A 26,803-nucleotide genomic window follows, 5' to 3' on the forward strand; every position below is an offset into this window, starting at 1 on the left:
AACAGGATCCTCGCATGGGTGCTCTCGCTGTCAAGATGTTCAAGGATGAAGTGTAGACCCATGTTGACGGCATCATCACCAGACCTGTTTGGTCGAAAGGCAAACTGCAGTGGGTCCAGTTGGGGACCTGTGACTCTCATGAGGTGGTCCAGCACAAGGCGTTCAAAGGACTTCATGAACACAGATGTCAAGGCAACAGACCTATAGTAATTAAGACCTGAGACTGCTGCATTTTTGGGGACCAGTATAATGGTGGAGCATTTCAAGCAGGTTGGTACTTCACAGTGTTGAAGAGACCTGTTGAAGAACTTTGTGAAGACAGGAGCAAGTTGGTATGCGTAGACTTTGAGGCAGGATGAGGACATGTTCTGGGCCTTGGTCTTTGTTGATCTTTTGTTGTTTGAAGATCTGTCTAACGTTACTTTCATTGATGCCAAACAGTGTAGTGGAAAGTGGTGCAGCTTGTGGTGCTGCTCTGTGAGTGTGCGGTGTGGAAGTGTCTATTTCAAATCTGCAGTGAAAGCTATTTAGGTCGTTGGCTAACCCGCTCTTGTTTTCTACCAGGGGACAATGTCGCTTGATGTTAGTGAGCGATTTGGAGTCATTAGAGCTGAGATGTTTTTCCAGTTTAATTGCAATGTTAATTTCTTTCGTCACATTTGCACTTCCCCCAATTACCTTTATTGAAGTTGTGAGTGACTCTTTCCCTCTCTGCCTCACTCTTGAACTTCAACTTCCATTTAACCAGGATGAGACAGTGTTCAGAGGAGAGCTCAACTAGGGGAGTCAAGATGCAGGCTTCTGTGTTAACAGGGTCTGCTAGTGTTAGGTCTGGGCATTGAGACTGGTGCTGTCCAAGCGTCTTGAGTTTCGTGTGGGGGAGCCATCGTTCAAGAGCAATCTTTCCTTATTTTCAAGCCAGTTGTAGATGTCTTTCCCTCTTGGCTCTGCTTGTGATGGGTGTTGAAGTCACAGCAGACGAGGCCGTGAAAGTGGGGAGAAATGGTAGCCATGTTGTGTGGCTAGTAGGTGGGCCAGAGAATCAGGAGTTGACGGGGGGAACATAAATATTGGTGGGGAAAGGTTGGATCTTCTTGCAGTAGGGATAAGGATTTGCTGCATCTCAGCAGGGCCTGAGTTAATTGGCGCTGTCAGGGTGTAGGGAATGCCTTGACAAACATAGGTTAGTAAGCCACCCCTGCGGTCGGTATTTTGTATCACTGTTGGCACAGTCTTGGTGGATTGCGTCAGGGAGGGGTTCCTGTCTTCAAGGCCCAGTTTGGTTTCTTGTAGCAGGAGGACGTGACATTTCAGCCTCCTTGCTAGGGCCCTTAGTTCTGTGATCTTAGATGCCAGGGAATCATAGTTCCACTGCAGGATTGTGAGATGGGATTGGGAGCAAGGGCAGTTGGGCCTTTCTGTTATCACAGATGGTGCTTGAGGTTGGAATTTGGGAATGGATGAAGGGTGGGCATCGCCATGAGTTTAGCTGTCTCAGATGGGCTCGTGCTGGTCTGGTTTCAGGAGCGCACTTAATGTGGAAGCCTCTCTTACAGGAGCTGCAGGAGAGGGGGTAACGTGGGGCTAACTTCCCCTTATACATTGGTCCGGGATGATTTGTTGGGGACTGGGGAGTAGTTGCTGGTTGGGAGGTGGAGCGTCTGGTTGGGGATGTTGAGGCGCTTCCTAATTGGGTGGGGGGGGGCTGCCATTGGGCAGTGGAATTGCAACTGCAGTGTGCTGGGTAGATTTGGTGCGGGGTGGGGGAAATGCAGACAGAACACGTCCAGCAGGGGGATGACTCATAGCGATTGATGCCGGTGCAGGATCAGTGAGCCCAGTTGGGGCAGGTGTTGCATGGGAGGGGTTTGTTGTTGGACCTTATGTTTGATTTGCAAACAAAACATTTCCCCGATGATGGTCGGGTAGCAGAAGAACATGAGAGAATGTTGGGAGCAAAGGGTGGTGGGGTGACAGATATGAAGGTAGAGGGGGCGTTGTGACTAGCCTGTACCACTGGGGCTAGCGGGAGAGAACCCGAGCAGAAACTGCACACACAGCCTTGAAGTCCCTTTGAATTTCTGGTCTGACACAGTGTTTGGTCTTGGAGCAGCCTGGCCAAATGACAGGGGTTGAGTTGCTCTCAATGTCACCAGCCCTAAGAAGAAGAGACTGGAGATGCAGGACGGCTGATGCAGCTCCAATGAGCGAAAAGGGCACCTCCCACGGCTTGAGTCAGAGTGAAGTGATTTAGCTTCGTAAGGCTCCCCAGGAGGAGAGCCCCTCGCGGGACACCACGGGAAGGTACCTGGTCTTTGTCTCACTCTTATTGTTGTTGTTTTGCTTTATTGGTCCTCATGTCGTGCCAGGGATGTCACCTTCATTGTATCAATGCACTTTGACATAATATAGTATGTACTGTAACCTAATCTGTCTTTTTTTTTGGGGGGGGGTTAAAAAAAAAGTGCAATGCACTGAAGCCACAATAGTTGAAGCACGAAGTTTACACGGTGATGCGGCTAATTTCTGCATTTTTTCGAATGGCCGCAAGGGGGCACTCGAGCGGAAAAGGTAAAAGTGAGACCAGTGGAATATATGTGCCGAGGAAGTGACTTTTACCGGTATGTTTTTTTTTTTGTGTGTGTTTTTTTTTCCGGCTCTGTTAGCGCCGCGCTCGCGTTAGGGCCACGCTAGCGTTAGGGCCATGCTAGCATGTTTCTGCTGTGTTACTGCCGCGTCTCAGTGATTTACATATATTTTTTGCTTTAACCGTCTCAGTGCTGTACAACTGTGTTGTTGCAGCTGTTTTTTTTTTTATTAACCAGCCCTGTTCGTGCTACTGTGTTTTTCCTGTGTTAAGCTAAGCATAGGTATTAAAACGTTGAAAACTCTTTCTGTGTACCGTCTTTCTTTGTAAATATCTCGTATTTCAATGTGGGCACTTGCGGCTTTTCCACAGTTGCGGCTAATGTATGTATCAAATGATATTTCCTTTACTTTTCCCTTGTACTGGGTGAGGTTTATAATCCGGTGCACTCTGTTGGCCATAAAGTATGGTAATGTTTCATGTTTTTGGGAGGTGCGAGGAAACCGGAGTTCCCGGAGAAAACCCACACAGGCAAGGGAGAACCTGGAAAGCCTTGGCTTCACAGTTCCGAGGTTCAACCCTGGGCCCGCTTCTGAAGAGTTTGCATGTTCTCCCCGTGCCTGCATGGGTTTTCTCTGGGCACTCTGGTTTCCTCCCACGTCCCAAAAACATGCAACATTAATTGGACACTCTAAATTGCCCTTAAGTGGGATTGTGAGTGAGACTGTGGTCTGTCTTCTTGTGCTCTGGGATTGGCTGGCAATCAGTCCAGGTTGTTATCCACGTCCTGCCGATGGCAGCTGGGAATGCTCCAGGACTCCTGCAACCCTGATGAGGATAAGCAGCTCAGATTAAGGGATGAATGGATGGATGGATGGATGGATGGATAAGAGATGTGGTGATGTATGGATGTCAGAAAGAACAAGATATCCTGATAATGTTCTTGAAAATATATATATTGCAAAAAAAAAATGAGTTGTAACATAGGTAGAATGGAAACACAAAGATGTTTTCACAGTGGGCATGGAAATGCATCTACGAAAAAAATAAATATGAGCAGAGAGTGCGTCAGTGTCATTCGACATCCAAGTGGTTGCCATATTGGCTGCATCTACTGTCCGTGATGTCACCCCAGACATTCACCATTGAAAACACGCTGTGGCCACTACTATGGGACACGCCCCTTCAGACACGGAAGCTCTTTTCGAAGAAGAGAACATCTCACAATCAAGTGAAGTGTCCGAGGCGATATTACCTTATTGTTCCAAGTCATATTTAGATGATATGCAGATTACTTCTAACTAACAACATACTCCCAGACAGTATGTATGAGCCAGCCTGGCCGAAGCCATGCTTGTCCGCGAGGCACGGCTTGGTTGGCGGCTCGTCCGCCCATCCACTACAAGACACGGAAGCTCTTTTCAAAGAAGAGAAGATCTCACAATCGAGTGAGAAGCAATGCTTGTCCACGAGGCACGACGCAGAAGCCTTCGCCGGGGAGCCCAACGCCGAAAACATCGACACATTTAGCACGCCTATCATACGTACGCGGCTCTTTTGTTACATTATGAGAGACGGATTACGTGGTCCCCCCCAAAGTATTTTTTTTAGTAGCTGTATACACACCTACCTGTCATTTGGAACCCACAAAGCTCTTGTCCTTTGCACAAAAAGCCATATACCTCAAAATTATGTTTGTGGTGAAAAAATGTACGGGTCCATATCGGCTTCCATTTTTTCATTAATAACATGCTAAAAATCATTCAGTTCATGACAGTGGAACTTTAAATAAAACAAGTACTTGACTGCTGCTGACAAGTTTTACGATTGAATGAAATGCCACAAAAGCAGGCTCGCATGAAGTCAGTTAGCATTTGCCACACATACTGTACCTGACCCTGGCTCAAGGTTTTGTTCATGCAGTTGCAACACAATGTTTTGACACAATCTTCAGATATAAGATAGATTTCAAACACTGTCAAACATGTAAAGCTGGGGCACAACTGCAAATGATGGGTTCATATGGAAGTAAATATGTGCCACCAGGATTTGAATTTGAAAAGCCACAGAAAACAGGATTTGAATTTGAAATGTAAAGTGATCACATTTTCAATAGTTGGATTTCAGTGTAACTTTTCAATGTTAACAATTCAACTGGCTACAATTCACCGTCTGAAATTCAACTGGCTACATTTCGCTGTCTAAAATTCATCGTCTGTGCCACCAGGTAAAGGTTACTTCAGGTCAGAACCAAACACCAAGCCAATCGCAGTTGCGCTTTCTTAGTCACGTGACATCAAATACTAAGAAAGCGTAACTGGATTTGCTGGCTGTTCAGTTCTGACCTGAACTAACCCTGCTGTAGCCAGTTGAATTTCAGACGGCGACTTGTAGCCGGTTGAATTTCAGACAGCGAATTGTAGCCAGTTGAATTGTTAACATTGAAAGGTTACACTGAAATGCAACTATTGAAAATGTGATGACTTTACATTTCAAATTCAAATCCTGTTTTCTGTGGCATTTCAAATTCAAATCCTGGTGGCATGTATTTATTTCTGTATGTTCAGCTCATGCTGTTTTCTTGATTCTTGCATGAACCAAGGCAAAACTTTATTCTGGATAAGTTCATTGATCAGTGTGTTTATGAACTGGGGTTCCATGCTGTAATACAACAAATACAAATGTGACCGAGAACAAATCAAAAGGGCATATGGTGTCAACTTAAACATGGCTTGGACAGTAAAATGAAAAAAAAAGACATTCAATCAGATAATTAGGAATGAAGAAACATTGATTGATTAAAATACTTGTTCACAGATACAATAAATGAGTGTTTGCTTTGCTATCAAGCACTTACACTAAACTAGACATTGACGAGCATGCTCTGAGCGACTGTCACAAAAACTATTGCTCAATTTTTTTGTCAGTGGATTATTTCTTGATAAATCCACAGAATGAAACACCACTTAAATTTAAAGTTTATCAGGAAATAAAAAACAATCCAGACCTACTTTGAAGTAAAATAAGAACTATGAGTAAGAGATGCTTAATAGTAGTCAATTCTTTATCTGAGCAATACACTTCCATCTGATCACAAACAATAACTAGTCAAAGAAGTCACATTCTTATTACAGTGAAACTTACTATCATTGTGAGTCCACCAAGCAAAATGTTTTTTTCAGTTTGGTTCATTTTCCCAGTCATAAAGAATTCCAATATTACAATTGTATGGTTAAATTGTTTGCTTTTGTTTGCTTGTTTTTTGGGGTGGGGGGTGGTTGAGTGGGAGGGCAAAGTGAGATCTCAAATCAGTTAGCTACGACACTGTAAGAGGAGAAAAGTCATAATGATTCTCAGGGCCCATGGCTGACAGGGACTGATTTCAGAGAACCAACCGGATACTTTGCATGCGGGTCCAAGTTCTTGCTGATGCCCTGTTGCCAACATACTTGCGAACTTGATCGCGCCCAATAAACTACTATTAGGTTTGTAGGCAGACCAAAATTGTAGATTAATGGTGCAGCGTTGATTGCTTGATGAAGAATTTTCACCTACAATATTAGCTACTGCGTGAATAGAATGGGAAAAGCGTTGTGATATTGCATGATTTGTAACAGACATTTTTAGTGTGGATTCAAATGGATTTAATCATCATCATTAAAATCATAGGTTCTGTAGAGTACTTAACCATATCATAGTGAATCAAAGTGAGCAGTCCTGCTTGGTGGAAATATGCCACTACTGGCACAAAATGCAATGACTACACAATACTAGAGAGTATTTCTTGAATATAAAACGAACTTTAGCCAAATAAATCCTATTGACCACCGTGTTCCATTGATCTCAGGATCACCTCTGCCTTCCACTCATTTCTACGGGCGTGCTCTGTTAAGGTTAGGTGACAAAAGCGTATGGTATGTCTTCAAAAACTATTTTCAACTTACACCTTTTAACAGTGCAAGTAACACATTTAAATATCTCTTGATGGACTAAGTCTCTATGACAGACAGTGATAGAGGTTACCCAAACCCCTGTTTAAATTAAACCTAAGTGATTGTTTCCTGATTCCCAGGCCGCAAGCTATGTTTACACACAGATGTCGTTTGGCCTGACCCGGATGGAAGGCCTGGCGTTCATCAGGGCCAGAGGTTGAGTCTCGTGTCCTGCTGACGAGGACAGTTTCTTATGCTCGTGGGTTTCGTCAGGGAAGCCAAAGGTTTGTGCATGAGAGTTTGAAATAATGTTCCCTTCTCCTTCTCCGATCTGGCCAAGGCGGTTCTGCTCTGTGGAATAGTTGGCCCAGTTTTGTCCATGGCCCTGTTTGTAAACATTACAACGTGGCTAACTGGTAACCTTGGGGAGACATCAATGAGAGTGAAACAATAGAGGAAGAACAAATGTTAGAATGAGCATACTTGGTTGTCAACAGTTCCATGGGGGTTGGGCTCCCTACGTGCTCCCTCCAGAGTAGAGAGTAGACTGCTGTTGGCCCTTCACACAATCTTTGATCCTTTTGAAAAACACATATAAGAGCTCGATAACGTTAAGCAACAGGGATACCAGTGAAACTGCCAGCATGAAGATTATGAAGACAGTCTTTTCTGTGGGACAGGACAAGAAACAGTCCACGTTGTGTGGGCATGGAGACCTCTCACAGGTATAGATCTGCGACAAGGTGAAGCCGTAAACATAGTACTGGATCACAAGAAAGCCCACTTCAAACACAACCTGGAAAAAAAATGCTAACTATATAAGTTCTGAGCTGTGCCCCATTCATCATTACTTTGCCATGCTCGTCAATGCCATCAACCCATCCATTTTCTTAACACAATAGAGCATGCAACAATACTCAAAAGCTTATCTTAATTCGAGAACTGTCGGAGTTTCATTTTAGCTTTAGTGTAGTTTGGTGACTGTCTGCTACATGACATCTTGGGTGAATCAATTCTACTCACACTACTGCAACTGTCAAGTTAAAGTGTGCAAACCAGAGATGGCACCACACTATAATCCATCCATTCATTTTTGAGCTGCTCATCCGCACAAGGGTCGCAGGGAGTGCTGGAGCCTATCCCAGTTGTCAATGGGCAGGAGGCGGGGTAAACCCTGAACTGGTTGCCAGCCAATCGCAGGGCACATCAAGACAAACAGCCCCACTTACAATGACACCTACGAGAAATTTAAAGTGTCCAATTAATGTTGCATGTTTTTGGGATGTGGAAGGAAACCAGAGTGCCCAGAAAAAACCCACGCAAGCACAGAGAGAACATGAAAACTCCACACAGCCAGGGCCGGGATCAAACCTGGGCCTTAAGAACTGTGAAACCAATGCTTTCCAGCTGACCCACCGTGCCGCCCTCGTCAATGCCATATTTAAGCTTTTTCATTTGAATTTTCTTCAGAGGGAGTTCAACATCACCCCCATCATTTTGTACAATTTTGAGCCATTCCCCCTTTCTGTTCAGTTTCTGTTCCTTACTGTTGAGACGAAACACATGAGCCAGATAAAGTACTAAAGGGGTTGATACGAATATGATCTGGAGAATCCAGTGTCTGGCATGTGGAAAACACACGTCGCCGGGTTGATGATCAGGCCATGCCGCTCAAGACTCGCGAAGAGGTCCCAGAGGTGGTTCGGATGTTCTTCCTCCGAGTAGCTGGCAACAAGGATGTTGTCTAAATAGACGAACAGAAAGGGCAAGTCTCTGAGCACAAAATCCATTAAACGTTGGAAAGACTGGGCCGCGTTTTTGAGTCCAAATGGCATCCTCAGAAACTCGAACAGGCCAAACGGCGTGAGTACAGCCGTCTTGGGAACGTCTGAGGAGTGCACCATGTTCCTCGGGTACCTCACCGACTAAAACGGCACCGCCCCCCTTCCGTCAAAGGGCGAGGCCGTCTCTGCTTTTCCCCGACATCACTCGGCTCAGGGGCTCCAAGAGTTTCTGAGGAATGTGACTTTCTATCACCCGTCCCACACCATGCACCCGCTGTATGAGGCTCTTAAGGGCAAGGCCCCAACCAGGACATAGAATGGATGGCCGAGAGGGTGGAAGCCTTTGGGGCCACGAAGGCTGTGCTGAGCCCACCCGCTATGCGGGCACACCCGTCCCCCGGGGTTCCCCCCCACTCTCCCTACCGACGTGTTGGACTACCCCGTTGGGGCTGTATTCGAACAGTGGGTCAGCCGCGCCTGGCAACCGCTTGCCTTTTTCAGCCGTCAGCTGGTCCCCAGGGAACGCAAATAAAGCATGTTCGATAGGGAGCTCCTCGGCCTCTGGCTGACAATCCGCCACATCCCTTCCCTACTGGAAGGCCGTGAGCTCACAGCATATGTGGACCACAAACCCATCACATTCGCCATGTCCAAGGTGGCAGAGCCATCGTCGAGGGCAGTCATCGGCACTGTGCATCTGGGTCTTGACTAATCCCATATGAGCGCGGACCAGGCCTCGGACCAAGGGGTACAGACCTGGGTCGACTCGTGTGTGCCCTGTCTGCGTGCTAAGGTGCATCGCCATGCAAAAGCCCCCGTGGAGTCCTTTGCTGTCCCCGAGAGGAGGTTCGACCACGTCAATGTCGAGTTGGTGGGTCATGCTCGGCCTCAGGTTTGCCCCCAAGGAAGGACTGATGTCCTTGTCCTCCCCCCACGCCGGGGGCGGCCCCCTTTGACCTAACTCCCTGCACCTGCCGGGGTGCCCTCGACCCCGTCAGGGCCCTGTCCCCTTGACTCAATGGACTGTCCCCCCCCCTCGGCCCCTGCAGTTCACACCCGCCGGGGTCAGGCCATCGTCCCTCCACGGCACAGGGATTTTGACTATGGGGGAATTCTGGGGGGGCTGGTGTGGTGGTCTACATAATTAACCTACGGGATCTCGAGTTAGGTTACGAGGTTCCGCATGGACGTTATTGTTGGTTACACTTCCGGTGTTAGTGTGTTAGAGAGTTCCCGCCGTAATGGGTTTACTCTGCTGATGTCTGCATTAAAAACGAGGTTTGCTCCTGTGTTCACCACTCCGCCTCCGACTCCTTTTCTTCAGCGCTACAATGTCATGTTTTGTTTACCACGCCTACAGGATGGCAAAACTACAATACAACTCGCTTGTTTTAGTGATCTTTCTGTGAATGTTGGCTTGCTTATAACCATCTTACAGCGTTTTCATTGTGTGGCTTATGATTTGTAAGAACGGACAGAAAAAGGGGTCTGACACTTCAGGTATTGTTTACCTTTTGCTGGGCATTCCGCTAATTTACTGTGGTATCATCCACACTTGTTACAAATTTTTCGGAGGTCTTTTGGCTATCAATATGTCTACTAGCACCCGCAGTGAAACTTTGCTTGCCAGGTTTGCGGTGTATAACATGAACCACGTGGCTGTCGCTATCCATACCCTTTCGCTGCACTTTTACTAACTTGTGGGAGCGGGCTATGCAGATCGCTTTTTTCAAGCGTGCCCGCCCCAGCCCTTGGCTGGGTAACTTTTCGCGCACACTCGGTGAGCTGGTAGCGAAAAGTATGCGGTCTCTGACCATCTCATGGCTGTTTGTGTAGTTGTAGTCTTTAAGCAACAGCTTGAGTTCTGTCACAAAGTGTCCACATGATTCAAAGTTATCTTGTGCCTTCTCGTGAAACTTACTCGTATATCTAGCAAATATGGGGTTTGCTTTCGAAGTGAGGTAATCAGAGATTTTTTTCGTAATAAGTTTTTAGCAACTTATCTTCGTCTCTGGTCCATGTATCCCGTCCTTTTTCGTCGATCCACAGCAGGAGGAAACTGCACTTTTCCTCTTCAGCTCTGTTTCTAAGCGGTGCTGTGAACATGAGTTTGGCGTGTTGCTTGAATCTCCAACACGCATCTTGTATAACGTAATGTAGACATGAGTCCAACTGTACTTTTTTACATGGGTGATATTTTTTTCGCTTCCCAACCTCTCTAGCTCACTTTGTTATCGTCCTGTCTCGTCACGCCCCGGTGATGTCGACACAATGGTTTCAGTTTCACATGTGGCTTCTTTTTCTTTATTTCTCACACCAGCACAAGTGCCTCAATCACTTTTGGTTAGAGTGTTCATTTGTTAAAGGACTTTCAAGATAAAAGATCAAACAATAACCATAGCTAAAACATTACAGTAAACATTTATCACTTTCTAGCCATGATATGTAGACACGATCTTGCCGTCCAAAACAAACAAACACATGGTCGGCGTGACGTCAGTGAAAAGTATCTATTATAAGTGTCCTGTGAGAAGTGGGAGTCACCTGACCTCGGCGTCAAGACCCAAGCCTCTCTGGCTCCCTGTGACGATTAATAAAAGTACCCCCACACTTTTTAGGTCACCCGACTCAGGAAAGGGTCCAATTATTTGAATTGAACAAATAATTTTGGGTGGAAATGTGCCCTGAGAATAAAGTATCTTTAACGTCAAGCATTTTATTTGAAAATAAATAAATAAATACATTGTAATCAGGCATGTTGTCATTTAAACCTGTTCATATGTGTCTGGACAAACATGAACATAAATAAACTGTAGCTAGTCCCAAATTCAATGTTGGTTGCTGTGGGTCAAGAGTTTAGCTCGGACCTCATGCATTTGGGATGGCATAGACACCTCTTGATTTGAATTTTATTTTTCTCTCCAGTTCAAACCAAGCTTGACAGCTATAAAACGAAACATTTGCACCCTCATTTCAACAAAAACTAATTCTGAACCGATCATTGATTCACTCCAATCCAAGATGAGGTGTTGTTTAACTTCAGATAAATGATGAACTCAATAAGAAAAAGCTGTCTTCAAAATCTCTTAGTAAAACAAACTTTTAATTGGTTTGGTTTCTGTGTTTTCCGTAAACCTTTCCTGTTTGGATTTCCCTGTATGTTCCACCAATTGGGGGCTGAAATAATTACCCTTAACCTGTGGTGCAACACTGTACTATTGTATGTTTGGTATTTATTTATGACTTACTTATTTGTGATAAAGTTCCATCCGACCAAACTTTCAGTGATTCTCACACAACTATACGGTACAATTGAAAATGTAAAGTTTTGATTTCAATGTCATTGTAGGAATGAATACATCTGAGTGTAAATATAGCTCAATAGCTTTCTTCTGTCCTTGTTTCTGCATTTATAAATTACATGAGGAAATCTAGCTCTGCAATCATTTAATTTAAAAAAATCTAGATATTATTATTATTATTATTATTATTATCATCATCATCATCAATTCTGCAATTGCATTTGTCCATTGAGCGCCCTCTGTCTGGCGGCTGGACCACATTGCCCCCAGTAATGTCTATTTTATGGCATCTGTGACAGTAAGAGTCACATGCCAGAAGGGGTTTGATGTTTTTGTCCTCCTCCCAATCATATGAAAATAAAATGAAAAATACAATTACTCTTTCATGACCTGATTGATGTGTAAAGATCGTAGAACAATACATCATTTTGAAAACGTTTTATTTATCATATAGGATAGCTGCAGTTCAGGATTAGTTACACTGACACTGAGTTGGATTGATAGTGTCAAATTGCAGCTCGATCTGCCCACCACTACTATAAAAGTCAAGTAATTTTACCATAATGTGACATTAAACCTAATTTAATACATTTTAGGGGGATTATTTTTGTAGAACCCACATATTTACGATAGCACTGTATTTCCCACATCTTAATGAATCCAAAACCTTCAAATGAATAAAATAAGTCTAATTCAAGCTTGAAAGAACAGCAGCATAAAAAAAATTACATGAATTGTCCTTATTTTCACTCTGAGTGGATGTGACTGTCATCACTGGTGAAGCACGTGGTGACGTGAGAATGCACAGGCAACAGAGGGTAGCCTCCATATTGGTTTCTCATGGCTCCCCATGCTGGCTCAGTTGGTGTACACGGCTTCGCAGTAAGCACATGAGACTGCAGTGCAAGCTGTCTCTTTGCGCTTTGCACTTTGTTGCACAGCAGGTACACAATCTCGACAATATTGAGGAGCACTGAAACACCAGAAACCGCAAGCATGAAGAAGATGAAGATGGTCTTCTCTGTGGGACGAGAAATGTAACACCTGGAACCACTCTCAAAAGCACAAGGTGGCGAATTTGTACAATGGAAATGGGAAACTACTTTCAGAGGACCAAAGACATAAAACTGTCCAATGGTGAAGCCCACTTCCAGGATTATCTTGAACACCAGCTGGGTCATGTATGTGTAAAACAAGATACCTTTAATTTTAACCTTGCCTCTTTCATCTGTGTACTTGGGTGTCTTCACTGCATTTCCATTTTTTTTGTTCTGTTCCAACTCTATCATTTTCTTCTCCTTGTGGATGATGAGGACGGCATGCCCAAGGTAGACCAGGGTAGGTGTTGACACAAATGTGATTTGCAGCACCCAGTAATGCACATAAGACATGGGGAACATCCAGTTGTAGCATGAGTTTTTACATCCTGGTTCCTTTGAATCGCAGTAGAACTCGGACAATTCATCTCCCCAAACGTTGTCTGCGGCAGCGCCCAGTACAAAGATCCTGAACAGGAAGAGGACACTCATCCAGATTTTTCCTACTACAGTGGAATGAGCCTGGACCTTGTGGAGAAGTTTGGACAGGTACGACCAGTCACTCATGGCAAATGACTAACATCTGATGGAGAAAAACAGATACTGGTGTCAAACACAAGGTAAGGAACATTTCTCTCAATTTTAGAAATAATATTTGTCAGCCTAGAGCCCAAATCATATTGTACTTCATGTAATCATAGTGTACTTTGACAATAACTAAAAAGTATGGAAAATATTCGGACCAACCCCTAAAATCATTTTCATTTCTTTCCTCGTGGATGTACTCAAAGCACCCAGCCCTTACGGCTTACGGTGCATGTCAGAGCAAATGAGAATAATGAGGTCAAGGCACAGATCTGGCCACAGAAAAAAAATTTCTGCTGATATTCCGTCTTATCATATTTCTAAAACAACAGTGACTACGTCTCTCGGCCGGCCTGGGAACGCCTCAGGATCGCTTGGAAGAGCTGGATGAAGTGGCTGGGGATAGGAAGGGACGTTTGGACATCCCTGTTAAAGCTTCTCCCCCTGCGACCTGACTTCTGGTAAGGGGTAAAAGAATGAATGAATGAATAGTGACATTCATTCCAATAAAATCTTCAAAGATCCACTTTCCAAATTGGTAACTTTGGCACTACACATAGCATGGAAGATATGTGAATTCTTAAAAAAAACTTACTAAGTTATGTGCAAATTATAATGCACATGTTGGTGAAGGATACAGGGGCGATGAAGAAGTGATAGGTAAGTAGGGCATCCTGGAAAGGAACTTTGAGGGACAGATGGTGGTGGACTTTGCAAAAAGGATGGAAATGGCTGTAGTGAACACTTACTTCCAGAATAGGCAGGAACAAAGAGTGACCTACAAGAGCGGAGGTAGAAGCACGCAGGTGGATTATATTTTGTGCAGACAATGTAATCTAAAGGAGATTACTGCCTGTAAGGTATTGGTAGGGGAGAGTGTAGCTCAACAGCATAGGATGGTGGTATGTTGGATGACTTTGGTGGTGGGCAGGAAGATTAAGAAGACAAAGGGAGAGCAGAAAACCATGTGGTGGAAGCTGAGAAAGGAAGAATGTTGTGGGGCCTTTCGGAAAGAGGTGAGAAAGGCTCTAGATGGACAGAAGAAGCTCCCGTAAGACTGGACTACTACAACCAAGGTGATCAGAGCAACAACCGGGAGAGTACTTGGTGTGTCCTCAGGTAGGAAAGGGGAGGAGGAGACTTGGTGGTGGAACCCCATAAAACAGGAAGTCATACAAGGAAAGGAAAGAGAAGAAGTCGGACACTGAGGGGACTGAGGAGAGGCGAAAGGAGTAGATGAGATGCGACGTAGGAGAAAGGTTGAGGTACATGTACACCAGGTTGGACACGAAAGAAAGAGAAAACGATCCTTACAAGTTGGCCAGACAGATAGAGATGGGAAGGATGTGGGGCAGTTAAGGGTGATTAAGGATAGAGATGGAAATGTGTTGACTGGTGCCAGTAGTGTGCTAAATAGATGGAAAGAATACTTCAAGAAGTTGATGAATGAACAAAATGAGAGAGAAGGAAGAGTAGAACAGGCAAGTGTGAAGGACCAGGAAGTGGCAATGATTAGTAAGGGGGAAGTGAGAAAGGCACTACAAAGGAGGAAAAATGGAATAGCAGTTGGTCCTGATGACATACTGGTGGAGGTATGGAAAGAATTTGGAGCGGTGGCTGTGGAGTTTTTGGCCAACTTATTCAACAGAATACTAGCGGGCGACAAGATGCCTGAAGAATGGAGCAAAAGTGTACTAGTTCCCATTTTTAAGAACAAAGGCGATGTTCAGAGCTGTGGGAATTATAGAGAAATAAAGTTGATAAGCCAAACAATGAAGTTATGGGAAAGAGTAGTGGAGGCTAGACTCAGGTCAGGTCAATATTTGCCTTGAGGATGTTAGTGGAAAAGTACAGAGAAAGTCAGAAGGAGCTACATTGTGCCTTTGTGGATCTAGAGAAAGCCTATTACAGAGTACCAATAGAGGAACTGTGGTACTGCATGAGTAAGTCTGGTGTGTCGGAGAAATATGTTAGAATAGTACAGGACATGTAGGATGTCAGCAGAAGAATGGTGAGGTGTGACATAGGTGTGATAGAAGAATTTAAGGTGGAGGTGGGACTGCACCAGGGATCAGCTCTGAGCCATTCCTGTTTCCAGTGGTAATGGATAGGCTGACAGATGAGGTTAGACTGGAATCCCCTTGGACCATGATGTTTGCAGATGATATTGTGATATGCACTGAAAGCAGGGAGCAGGCGGAGGAACAATTAGAAAGATGGAGACATGCACTGGAAAGGAGAGGAATGAAGATTAGCCGAAGTAAAACAGAATGTATGTGTGTGAATAAGAGAGGTGGTGGGGAAAGAGTGAGGCTACAGGGAGAAAGATAGCAAGGGTGGACGACTTCAAATATTTAAGGTCAATAATCCAGAGCGATGGTGAGTGTGGTAAAAAAGTGAAGAAACGAGTCCAAACAGGTTGGAACAGCTGGCGGAAGGTGTCTGGTGTGTTACGTGACAGAAGAGTCTCTGCTAGGATTAAGAGCCAAGTTTATAAAACAGTGGTGAGGCCGGCCATGATGTACGGATTAGAGACAGTGGCACTGAAGAAACAACAGGAAGCAGAACTGGAGGTAGCAGAAATGAAGATGTTGAGGTTCTCGTTCGGACTAAGCAGGTCAGATAGGATTAGAAATGAGCTCCTTCGAGGGACAGCCAAATTTGGATATTTTGGAGTCAAGGTTCAAGAGAGCAGACTTTGATGGTTTGGACATGTCCAGAGGCGAGAGAGTGAGTATTTTGGTCGAAGGGTGCTGAGGATGGAGCTGCCAGCCAAAAGAGCGAGAGGAAGACCAAAGAGAAGGTTGATGGAGAGGTAAGAATTGGTGTGTGAAGACATGAGGGCAGTTGGGGTTAGAGAGGAAGATGCAGGATATAGGCTAAGATGGAAAAAGATTACACGCTGATGTGACCCCTAATGGGACAAGCCGAAAGAAAAAGAAGAAGAAGACTATGTTTAAAAAAAAAAAAAGAAAATAAAGAAAAAACCTGAAAATAAATCAATCCATCCATCCATTTTCTTAACTGCTTATTCAGGAGTGCTGGAGTCTATCCTAGCTGTTATCGGGCGGGAGGCGGGGTACACTCTGTACTAGTTGCCAGCCAATCACTGGGCACATGAAGACAGACAACAGTCACACTCACAATAAAACCTGGAAAACAATTTAGAGTGTCCAATTAATGTTGCGTGTTTTGGGGATGTGGGAGGGAACTGGAGTGCCCAGAGAAAATCCACACAGGCACACTGAATGTCATCACATGTTTCAAATTTTGCTAATGTGGGAATGATATTGTAAAGGTTAGAAGAAGAAAGCAGTGCAAATCATCACCGAGTATATTATAAAACAATTCCAAGTACACGAAACACACAATTTGAGTCGCCAATGAATGCATGTTTTTGGGATGTGGGAGGAAACTGTAGTGCCCGAAGAAAACTCACACAGGCACAGGGAGAGCATGCAAACTCCACACAAGCGGGGCCAGTATTGAAGCCTGGACCTCAGGACTGTGAGGCCAATGCTTTCCACCCGTGCCACTGTGCTGCCTGTAAAATAAACTAATTAATAAAATTACTACTAGGAACGGGCTCCGCCATTTGGGTATTATTTTGTTTTTGGTGTTTTTTTGGGGGGGGGTCAAAAAAACAAAAGAGTTCATCGGGTGAAGATGAAATCTGTGTTTTGCAAATCGATTGTTATTCCTTCCTTCCCCAGATTTCTCCCACATCTTATTTGAAATTGTATTTGTCGAACGGAATCTGAAATCTGAAAAACTAAATGTGAAAATACATAATTGGATTTTCACTGCAGATCGAAAAAAAATCTCACATTCAATTTCAAGTTTATTGGACTTCGGTTTCAAATTAATAAATTTGATTTCAAATTACGTATACTATTCATCCATCCATCCATCCATCCATCCATTCATCCATCCATCCATTTTCTTAGATGCGTAGCCTCACAAGGGTCGCAGGAGTGCTGGAGCCTATCCCAGCCATCTTCAGGCAGGAGGCGGGGTACACCCTGAACTGGTTGCCAGCCAATCGCTGGACAAACAGAGACAAACAACAATCGGACTCACAATCACACATAGGGGCAAATTAGAGTCTCCAATTAATGCATGTTTTTGGTATTTGGGAGGAAACCAGAGCGCTCAGAGAAAACCCACGCAGGCTCGGGGAAAAAATCCAAACTCCACAGTGGTGGGGCTGGGATTTGAATCGCAATCCTCAGGACTTTGAGGCCAACCACCACCGTGATGCCAATTAAACTATTCAGTTTTTGAATGCAATGTTTCAAATTAAACAACACAAATTCAAATTCTGTTTTTCAAATTCAGTTTTGAATGCACATATTAGTCTAGTGTAAAACATTATATTTAAATATAAATCCTTAGAATTCAGTTTTGTTCTTATTTCAGCCCATAGTATTGAAGTACTGTCTTGAGTACTCACCGATACCACTAGTATTTTTGTAACATTAGATTTAAATTAGCACAATGACACATAATTGTGCACAAAGATCTTTAGCAATGCCTTACGAATACCTGTTATGTTGAAATGAGGCCATTTTTGGCCCGATATCAGTCTCTAGTATCTGTACTTGCCCAACCCTAAGATACAGTATACTGAGTACGCTGAAAGCAGTTTGGTGTTTCGAGCATCTGCCACATAGTTCTGAAGTTTGGCCTTCCTACGCGGAATTCTAATGTTCCCTCAATGCTTGCTCTTGTTTTCTCTGGGTGTTTTGCTTGCTCCAGCAACTCCCACAACCTTTGTGAGGATAAGTAGCTCAGATAATGGCTGTCTATCGATACAATATGTCGACTTGCTTTCTACAGATAAAATTTTTCTCAGTTTTCTTATATTATGCAATTTCCCCTACATCCTAACGATACATTTTATTTAGTCAAATACAGGCTCAGGAATCTCAGCGCAATTTCACAATTTAAAAAAAAAAGTCTTTCCCACATTGAGGAAGCATGCTACGCTTTGATACCTCGTTCAAGTCTAACATACCAAATGCATATTTTAATATTATTAAAAAAAATACTTGCCTGACACACTTCCAGTTACCAGAAAAGATTTGTCAAATAGAAAAGAAAACCTCAATCGGGTGGACAATGAGAGCAAGACTTAAATAATAAAGTCAAATGGGTTTGGCTTGACTGACTCACATCAACATGACACTCGCAGCTTCTTGTTTCAGCATGTCCAACTCGTGATTATTTAGAAGAATTGCATCAATACACTTTCCTGGTAGAGAAGTCAGCTCATCTGACAGACTGCACAACGAGCATTTATTCCCACAGTGAGTTTACCTCCCACTATTGAGGCCCACACCCAGACGGTGCATGACTGGAGTTACACCCTATTAAGGTTAACATCATATGCTCAGCCAGGGAAGAATATCCATCCATCCATTATCTCTACCACTTTATCCTCACTAAAGTCGTGGGCAGCTGGTACCTTTCCCTGGCTAACTGTGGGGAACAGGCAGAGTCCACCCTGAAATGTTCTCCAGCCAATCGCAGGGCATACACTGTATAGACAAACTACAATTCACACTCACATTCATACCTATGGGCAATTTAGAGCCTTCAGTTAACCTAGCATGTATGTTTTGGGGATGTGACAGGAAATTGGAGTACTCACAGAAAACCGACCCAGGTACAGAGAAAAGATGCAAACTCCTCAGAGGTGGGCCGGGGATTCAAACTGAGAGGCAGGTGTGCTAACCAGTGCCACGAGTGGAGAAGAAGATTGTCTGTTATTTTTCCACAATTGTGAAACAGTTAAGAGTTCTCTGATGGTTCCTTGGGGCCGACTGACAAAGGACAGAAGTGGTATGCCTGAGCCCTTTGGGGTCCCAGTAATTCCTTGGCTTCTGCATTCTAGGCAAAAGCCAAGCTCGGAGGCACCATGGAGCATGTTGGTGCACTAGCGAGAGGTTGGCTGCCTAATCGTAACCCAACATCCAACAACCCGAGAAGGAGAGCTGGCAAAGTGTGTTAGACTCCTAGGCGATTGCTTTGAAAGGGAAAACATATAGGTTGGATTTGAAAAATTTATTGTGTGATACCAGACTTAGACCCTTTCTCATACGTGTATGAGAATAGTATTCTAGTTATGTATTATTGTATCATAATCATTGATTTATTCATTTTCTGAGCTGCTTATTCTCACAAGGGTTGCAGGAATGCTGGCACCAATCCAAGCTGTCATCGGGCAGGAGGCGGGTTACACCCGGAACTGGTTGCCAGCCAATTGCAGGCCACATAGAGACAGACAACAATCACACTCACAATCACACCTCAGGGCAACTTTGAGTCCCCAATGAATTCATGCTTTTGGGTTTATAGCTGTGCAGATGTAACTTTTCTTCTATAACTTTCATTCACTCAAACACACACACGTGCGGAGAATGTAAACATCAGCCTGCGCATTCACATAATCTCTCTATGCATGATCAGCTCATCAAGAGGAAAGTGTGTGATGGTGGGAGTGGTATTGGGACTGGTATCAACATTTTTAGGGAAAAAAAGGTTTTTGTTTTAAAAGCAGCATAGTAATTTGCAGGAATTGCTTATCTGCCCCAAATGAGCATTTACTCTTTGGAGCAGCTATAAATTCAATATGCCTTCAAAGGTCATCTGTGTGTCAAATGAAAAAAAGTGAGCATTACTCATTGATGGTGGAACAATCAGGTGTTTTTGGCTACTAGTAAAGTTATTCCTCATCGTAAATTGTCATCACTGCGCTGAGTGACAGTCACACAGTGTGAGGGAGTGCAAGTGGGTCGGTGTATGATAAATCTGGTGATTCTGCTTATTTAATATAAGCTATAAGAGGGAAGTGAAACTTATAGACCAAACACAACAACAGAAGGAAGCAGGAACCATTGCTTAGGTAGGCACCAATGTTACTCTGTATAAAGAACTATCATTTAAATAATAGTTTAATTTACTGACCTGTTAATATCTAAGATATATGACTAAGAATATGTTAGTGTTTCATAGCTCTCAGGAATATAATGTCTCTGATCAACAAGGAAATATAAAGATTATTCTGCATATCATATCCAGTAGATTCTATCCAACAACCACATTATATACTACTGTACCGTTATAGGAGATTGTATTACAGTATTAAGTTGTGTGTTTGACAAATAAACATTGTACAATGAATGTGAAAATTAATTTTAAAGAAATGACAACATGGTGCCTATAAAAGTTTCTCCTGTGAATATTATATGTGGGTTCTTATATAATTGTAGACCCATTTAATACTGTGCATTCTTTTCAAAGTTTGTAAAGATAAGTGTTTGATAAAGTGTAGTAATGTCCTGTACTCATTGGAAGGCTGTATTGTTGTAATGCAAACTCTGTAGACCCAGCATAATATTCAATACAATATATTGATGATATGTACTATATAATAATAATATATAACATATATTTGACAAGGGGTGCAATGATTAATTAATTAATCAGCAATTCATTGAATATTAAATTAATCAACAAAAACCTTGATAATGGGTTACAGTAATCATGTAGAGACCTGGGTTAACTTGTTCAAATCTTTTAACAGTACATATTGCCCGATATCTGTTTCCCCAGTGCAAACGAAAGTGCTCAAGTTTTTGTACAGTGGGGAAGGGGTCAAACTCCCTGACTCCAAAGTGCATTATACCCTGCCATTTTAGCCACACCCAAAAATCAGGAAAACTGCAATACTTTACTGCATAACAGTTCAACGCTCAGTGGCAGCTAGTAAATAGATGACGTGACAAGGGGTGCAATGATTAATTAATTAATCAGCAATTCATTGAATATTAAATTAATCAACAAAAACTTTGATAATGGGTTACGGTAATCATGTGGAGACCTAGGTTAACTTGTTCAAATCTTTTAACAGTAAATATTGTACTGTTTTTTAACAAAGTGGTGGATATTTAAAAAATGTTTTTTTCATTCGATTCATCAGTTCAAGGAAAATAATGAATAATATCCATCCATCCATTTTCTTAGCTGCGTATCCTCACGACGCGAGAGCCTATCCCAGCTGTTAAAGGGCAGGAGGCAGGGTACACCCTGAACTGGTTGCCAGCCAATCGCACGGCACAGCGACAGAGCCACACTCACAATCACACCTAGGAGCAATTTAGAGTGTCTAATTAAAGTTGCATGTTTTTGGAATGTGGGAAGAAACCAGAGTGCCCGGAGGAAACCCACACAGGCACAGGGAGAACATGCAGACTCCACACAGGCGGGTCCGGGATTGAACCCAGACCTCAGAACTGTAAGGCCAACGCTTTACCAGCTGAACCACCGTGTCGCCCTATGCCACCTAATGAATAATAAATGAATAAATAGTCATGAGTTGCTGCCCTAAAATACATAAAGGTGTTTTGAAATATGTATAATCTGTATGTTTAGATGAGCAGGATAAATGATATTCATGAGTGATGACTAAAATTGACGGATTTTGTGACATTTCTACTGTGGTGCACACAAATCTTTACCCATTGACTATCATTAAACTTTGAAAATGCATAATATAACTAACTACATGTATTTTCTCCCACAGATCTGTGAGAGATTGGCTGCCATCATGGGGGAGTGGTCCTTCCTATCTGAGATGTTGGACAAGGTTGAATCACACTCGACTATATTTGGCAAGGTCTGGATGAGCGTTCTTTTTATTTTCAGAATCTTCATTCTGGCAGCTGGTGTGGATAGAATATGGGGAGATGAACAAGGCAACATGGATTGCAACACCAAAAGCCCCGGCTGCAAGAATGCTTGCTACGATGCGTCTTTCCCCATATCTCACACACGCTTCTGGGTCCTCCAGATCCTCACTGTCTCAACACCTACTTTCATCTATCTGGGTCACGTCCTGCTTGTTATTCGCAAAGAGAATAAGCTCAGGAGACACCTTGAGCAAAAACAGGATTTAAATAGGATGATCAAATCTCCGAAATATTCTGATGAACACGGCAAAGTGCACCTGAAAGGCTTTCTGTTGGTCAGCTATATGATGCAGCTTCTGTTCAAGATCTTGTTGGAGGTGGCCTTCGTTGTGGGTCAATACTTTATCTACGGCTTCATTATCATGCCTGAAAAGATCACGTTCCAAGGGGGAAGCTGTCAGACTGACACAAACTGCTTTATCAGTCGTCCGACAGAAAAAACAGTGTTCATCATCTTTATGTTGGCGATGGCCGTCCTCTCTGTTGTGCTCAACATTGCTGAAATGTTGCATCTGATTATTTCGAAACTGTGGCAGAATAAAAGGAGGAGAAGTGATTTAAATCTGACTGACTAAATTTACCTAGCTAACAATAAAACAGGTCAAAAAGCCACAAGTCGAATTTCAGATGGTTGTTTTTAATTTTATGAGGTTTTTTTAAAGGCAGCCTTTCTTTATTAATCCAGCAGTAAACAGGAAAAGCACAAACAACAAGACAAAAAGTTCATGATATCGTTAAGCACCCATATTTGGTAAATAAGCCAAATTGTATAAGACATTTGATTTCTCACAAGCAATAAGCAGAGTAAAATATTGAATTAAAAAAAGTGTACAGTAGAACATGTGAGAATCAATAACATTGTAATAATAATGGAACATACAAATTAAATACAATTAAATTAAATCAAATTAAATTAAAAATAGTTATAATAATAACAATAAATGAACATGTGTTTTAAGAGAGAAAAATGCATTTAAAGCTGTGGTTTTCAATCGGGTGGGGGGGGGGGCGGCGGATTCATGATAGGGAGAGTCCAAATAGTCCCACCACGGCCCCATTTTCACAATAGATACTTTTCACGTGACGTCATGAGTCACATGACTTTTGTTCACAACGCCCACTGGACGGCAAAACTACAATACAACTTGTGTTTTTTAGTGACCCTTTTGTGAATATTGGCTTGCTTATAAGTGTCTTATGGCCTTTTCATTATGGTATTTCATTGTGTGGCTTATGGTTATAAGAACAGAGAAAAAGGGGTCTGACACTACAGGCATTGTTTACCTTTTGCTGGGGATTCAACTAATTTACTGTGGTATGCTCAACACTTATATCTTTCCGGAGGTCTTTGAGCTGTCGATATACCTAATAGCACCCGCGGTGAAACTTTACTTTCCAGGTTTGCGGTGGATAACGTGAACCTCGTAGGTGTTGCTAGCCATACCCTTTAGCTGCACTTTTGCTAACTCGTGGGAGCGGGCTATGCCGATCGCTTTTTTTGAGTGTGAGCGCCGGCCCGTGGCTGAGTAAATTTTCACGCAGAGTCGGTGGGTTGGTAGCGAAACGTATGCAGTCTTTGATCATCTCATCGCTGTTTGTGTAGTTGTAGTCTTTAAGCAACAGCTTGAGATCTGTCACAAAGGGATTCACAGTTACCTTTTGCCTTCTTGTGAAACTTATATTTAGCAAATACGGGGTTTGCTTTCGGAGTGAGGTAATCTAAGAATTATTTGTAATAGGTTTTTAGCAACTTATCTTCGTCTCCGGTCAGTGTCTACGTATTGCTAACATCCCGTTCTTTCTTGCCGATCCACAGCAGGAGGAAACTGCACTCTTCCTCTTCAGGTCTGTTTTTAAGAGGTCACGTGAACATGAATTTGGTGTGTTGTTGTCACAAAAACGTAATCCCCCAAAAAGTTCGAAAACCACTGCTTTAAAGTCTGGACTGGGAAATTTCCTTGATGAAAAGTATTTCAAAATCCAAACCGACCAGCATCCATAGAGGTTCCACATTATAAAGATAAGGGTGTAAATTTTGCCCTCTATCATGTTAAGCACTACTTAAAGATGAAAATGGAATGTTAGTCCAGCAATATGAGCATAACTAAACATACACAGCCGAGTCCTGAGGGTTATATATTATTTTGTTTGTATTGTTTTCTTTGTGTTTCTTTTATGTGTGACATTGTAAATTCGGATGATGTGACAAGGTGGAAGTTATTCTTTGTTCCCTGTTGTTGTTTTGTTTTCAAACTACATTTTTGCCATGCTATGTTTGGCGATATTTGTTTGATATACTGTACGGCTGTATATATGCAAATGAAAGAAAAGTCATAAACTACAATATAAGGTATAAGTTGTATTTTATTATATGTATATATTTTTTTTGTTTATTGGCTAATATACATCCATCCATATTCTGAGCCGCTCATCCTAACATGGGTCATGGAAGCGCTGGAGCCAATCCCAGCTGTCATCGGGCAGGAGGAAGGGTACAGCCTGAACTGGTTTTCAGTCAATCGCTAGGCACATGTAGACAGACAAGAGTCACACTCACAACCACATTTAGAGGCTATTTAGAGTCTCCAATTATGTTTATGGGATGTGGAAGGAAACTGGAGTACCCAGAGAAAACCCAAGCAGGCACGGGGAAAACATGCAAACTCCACACAGGCAGGGCCGGGATTTGAACCCGGTCCTCAGCACTGTAGGGTCAATGCTCTACAGCTGTGCCAAATTGCTGCCTATATACAGTATATATCCTTTTCTGGATGGAAAAGGTTAAATTGGCAGCTGGAGGGCAGAAGGGGACCAGACAGGAGGTCAAGGGCGCAGTCAATTAACCATGGAGCCGTTGGGGTAGAGGTGTCAAGATTTTTACCGGACACCAAGGAGCGGTTGTGATATTCCTTAAGGACCCGTGAGAGATTGATAGGAATTACTGATGGCTGATATTTGCTGGAGGTCAGGATGACTGAGAAAAGACAGTGGGAGTGGCAGAATAGACTCCAACCAGTTATAAACAGATGAGTCCAAAAAATCACGGGGCTTGGTTTCTTGAGCCAAGGCATATCATTGACAAGTGGAGGGAGGAAATGACATACAAATGAAAGGTTTCACTGTGATTTCCTGAAATGAGCACTGTGAATGGTGCAGTTTGGTGATTGATAGGGGAGATGAGTCGCCTGTCCTTATTTCGGTCCTTTGGTTTTAGAGATCAGGTGGCGATTAAGTCACGTGGCTGTTCACAATAAATACATAAACTGTCATGATCCTGCCGCTCCAGCCCGGACGGTGCGGGTGCCCGTGCGGTTGCGCTGATTGGGAGGCACACACCTGCGCCTCATGCGGGCTGATTATCCTGTGTATTTATATGACCTCGATGACGACTGGTCCCCGCCAGATCGTTGAGCTTCATGTTCCGTTCAAGTACTCCCATATCCCTGATCGACAACCCGTGTGTACCGACCTTCGCCTGTTCTCCGACCAACCCCGTAAGTGGCGACCGGTCCGCGGTCGCTCCCCATTCCTGCTCTGTCGGCGATCGGTCCGCGGTCGTCCCCTGTTCCTGCTCCGATGGCGATGGGCACATCCATATGTTCCCGTCCAGGAGGTGGCGATGGTGCCGCCGCCTTCTCACGATGCTGGCCAGGAGTAGGTGGCGATGTCGCCACCGCCTTCTCACGTTCCTGTCCAGGAGTACCAGCAGCAACCGGTCCATGGCCGTCCCACGCCCTTGTCTCGACGGCGACAGGAGCTGGGGAGTTCTGTGGAGCCACCCCGGAGCTGGAGAGACTTCATGGTCATGGTCATGGCTCTGGTCCTTCTCTCGATCATCCTCTTCGCTCTTGAGGGCTCCCATCCGCTTCAGGACCTGGCCTCTTCGGTGACTAATCCACGGCTGCCTCCTGACCAAGCCTCGGTGGAGACCAGTCGCTGGTCGTCTCGCAACCACGGCATGGGAGGTTCTCGTCCGGAGCAGTTGCCTGCCTCGGCCTGGTTCCTGCTTCGCCGTTTGGTTCCTCACAGAGGTCGTCCGCCCGAATCGCCCCGTGGGGACCCTGGTGCTTGGCGTCCGGGCGTCCTCCTGACCTGTCCACCCGGACACGAAGAAAGAGTCCTATCGGGACTTTTTGGCCTGTGGGATTAGTAAAGAAGCTGATGGGTACTGGCCGGGCAATCAGAATGCAGTTTTGGTGGTCGGTGAGGCAAATACTGTAGGGTGGTAATAGCTCAGGAGGGACTCAGAGCAGAGCCACTACTCCTCTGGATTGAGAGGAGCCAGATGAAGTGGGTCGGACATCTGGTTAGGATGCCTCCTGGATGCCTCCCAGTTGAGGTGCATGTCTATCCAGGTGATACCCCAGTGACAACCCAGGAAAGACTGTATCTTCTGGATGGCCTGGAAATCCCTCATGATCCCCTCGGAAGAGCTGGTTGAAATGGCTGGGGAGAGGTTAGTAACTCAGAGTTTGTACTGTTAATTCAAGGCGTGATTGTGGTCTGTCAGAACAAGAAACGTGCAGGAAACGGGAGCGTGATTAGGTGGAAGAGCTTGATGGAGTTGGTGGAGTGGACAGCAAAGCGGGAGACACATTAGGGGCTGTGGAAGAGAATGCAAGTGGGTAAGTACAAGTGCTGGTAATCAGATTACGCACTAGAGTTGCAATCAAGAGTCAGCCTATCTACCACAGACAAAGGCAGACAGTCTGATGCCGGATCCCTAGTTCAGGCAGGCTTAACTACAGAGGGCAGTGGTGAGTGCTGATTGGCAAGGAGGTGGTAATTACTTGGTGGAGGGGAAGATCTAGCCAAGCTCCAAA

The 26,803-nt window shown here is 43.9% G+C and overlaps 2 protein-coding genes and 1 pseudogene across 4 annotated transcripts; 1 reads left to right on the forward strand and 2 right to left on the reverse strand.

Annotated features, from left to right (window-relative positions):
- Window positions 1-1,595: 1,595 nt before the first annotated feature.
- On the reverse strand, window positions 1,596-9,183 carry LOC133496946 (gap junction alpha-1 protein-like; annotated as a pseudogene).
- Window positions 9,184-12,028: 2,845 nt separating this feature from the next.
- On the reverse strand, window positions 12,029-18,498 carry LOC133496235 (gap junction Cx32.2 protein-like). 3 transcript variants are annotated; one of them, XM_061811558.1, is made up of 3 exons: window positions 18,283-18,476; window positions 12,807-13,225; window positions 12,029-12,626 (listed from the first exon to the last, which is right to left on the reverse strand). In XM_061811558.1, the coding sequence occupies exons 2-3, from the start codon at window positions 13,207-13,209 to the stop codon at window positions 12,352-12,354; spliced, it is 678 nt and encodes a 225-aa protein (XP_061667542.1). In that variant the 5' UTR covers window positions 13,210-13,225; window positions 18,283-18,476; the 3' UTR covers window positions 12,029-12,351. The 3 variants fall into 3 exon arrangements, with proteins under 3 accessions (XP_061667542.1, XP_061667541.1, XP_061667540.1); XM_061811557.1 differs by having other exon boundaries at window positions 12,029-13,225; window positions 18,403-18,498; XM_061811556.1 differs by having other exon boundaries at window positions 12,029-13,225; window positions 18,283-18,472.
- Window positions 18,499-20,016: 1,518 nt separating this feature from the next.
- Window positions 20,017-24,300, forward strand: LOC133496236 (gap junction Cx32.2 protein-like). The gene is made up of 2 exons (XM_061811559.1): window positions 20,017-20,134; window positions 21,815-24,300. The coding sequence occupies exon 2, from the start codon at window positions 21,839-21,841 to the stop codon at window positions 22,553-22,555; it is 717 nt and encodes a 238-aa protein (XP_061667543.1). The 5' UTR covers window positions 20,017-20,134; window positions 21,815-21,838; the 3' UTR covers window positions 22,556-24,300.
- Window positions 24,301-26,803: the final 2,503 nt, after the last annotated feature.

Source organism: Syngnathoides biaculeatus, chromosome 23 (genome assembly GCF_019802595.1).
Source record: "Syngnathoides biaculeatus isolate LvHL_M chromosome 23, ASM1980259v1, whole genome shotgun sequence".
NCBI classification, from domain to species: domain Eukaryota; kingdom Metazoa; phylum Chordata; class Actinopteri; order Syngnathiformes; family Syngnathidae; genus Syngnathoides; species Syngnathoides biaculeatus.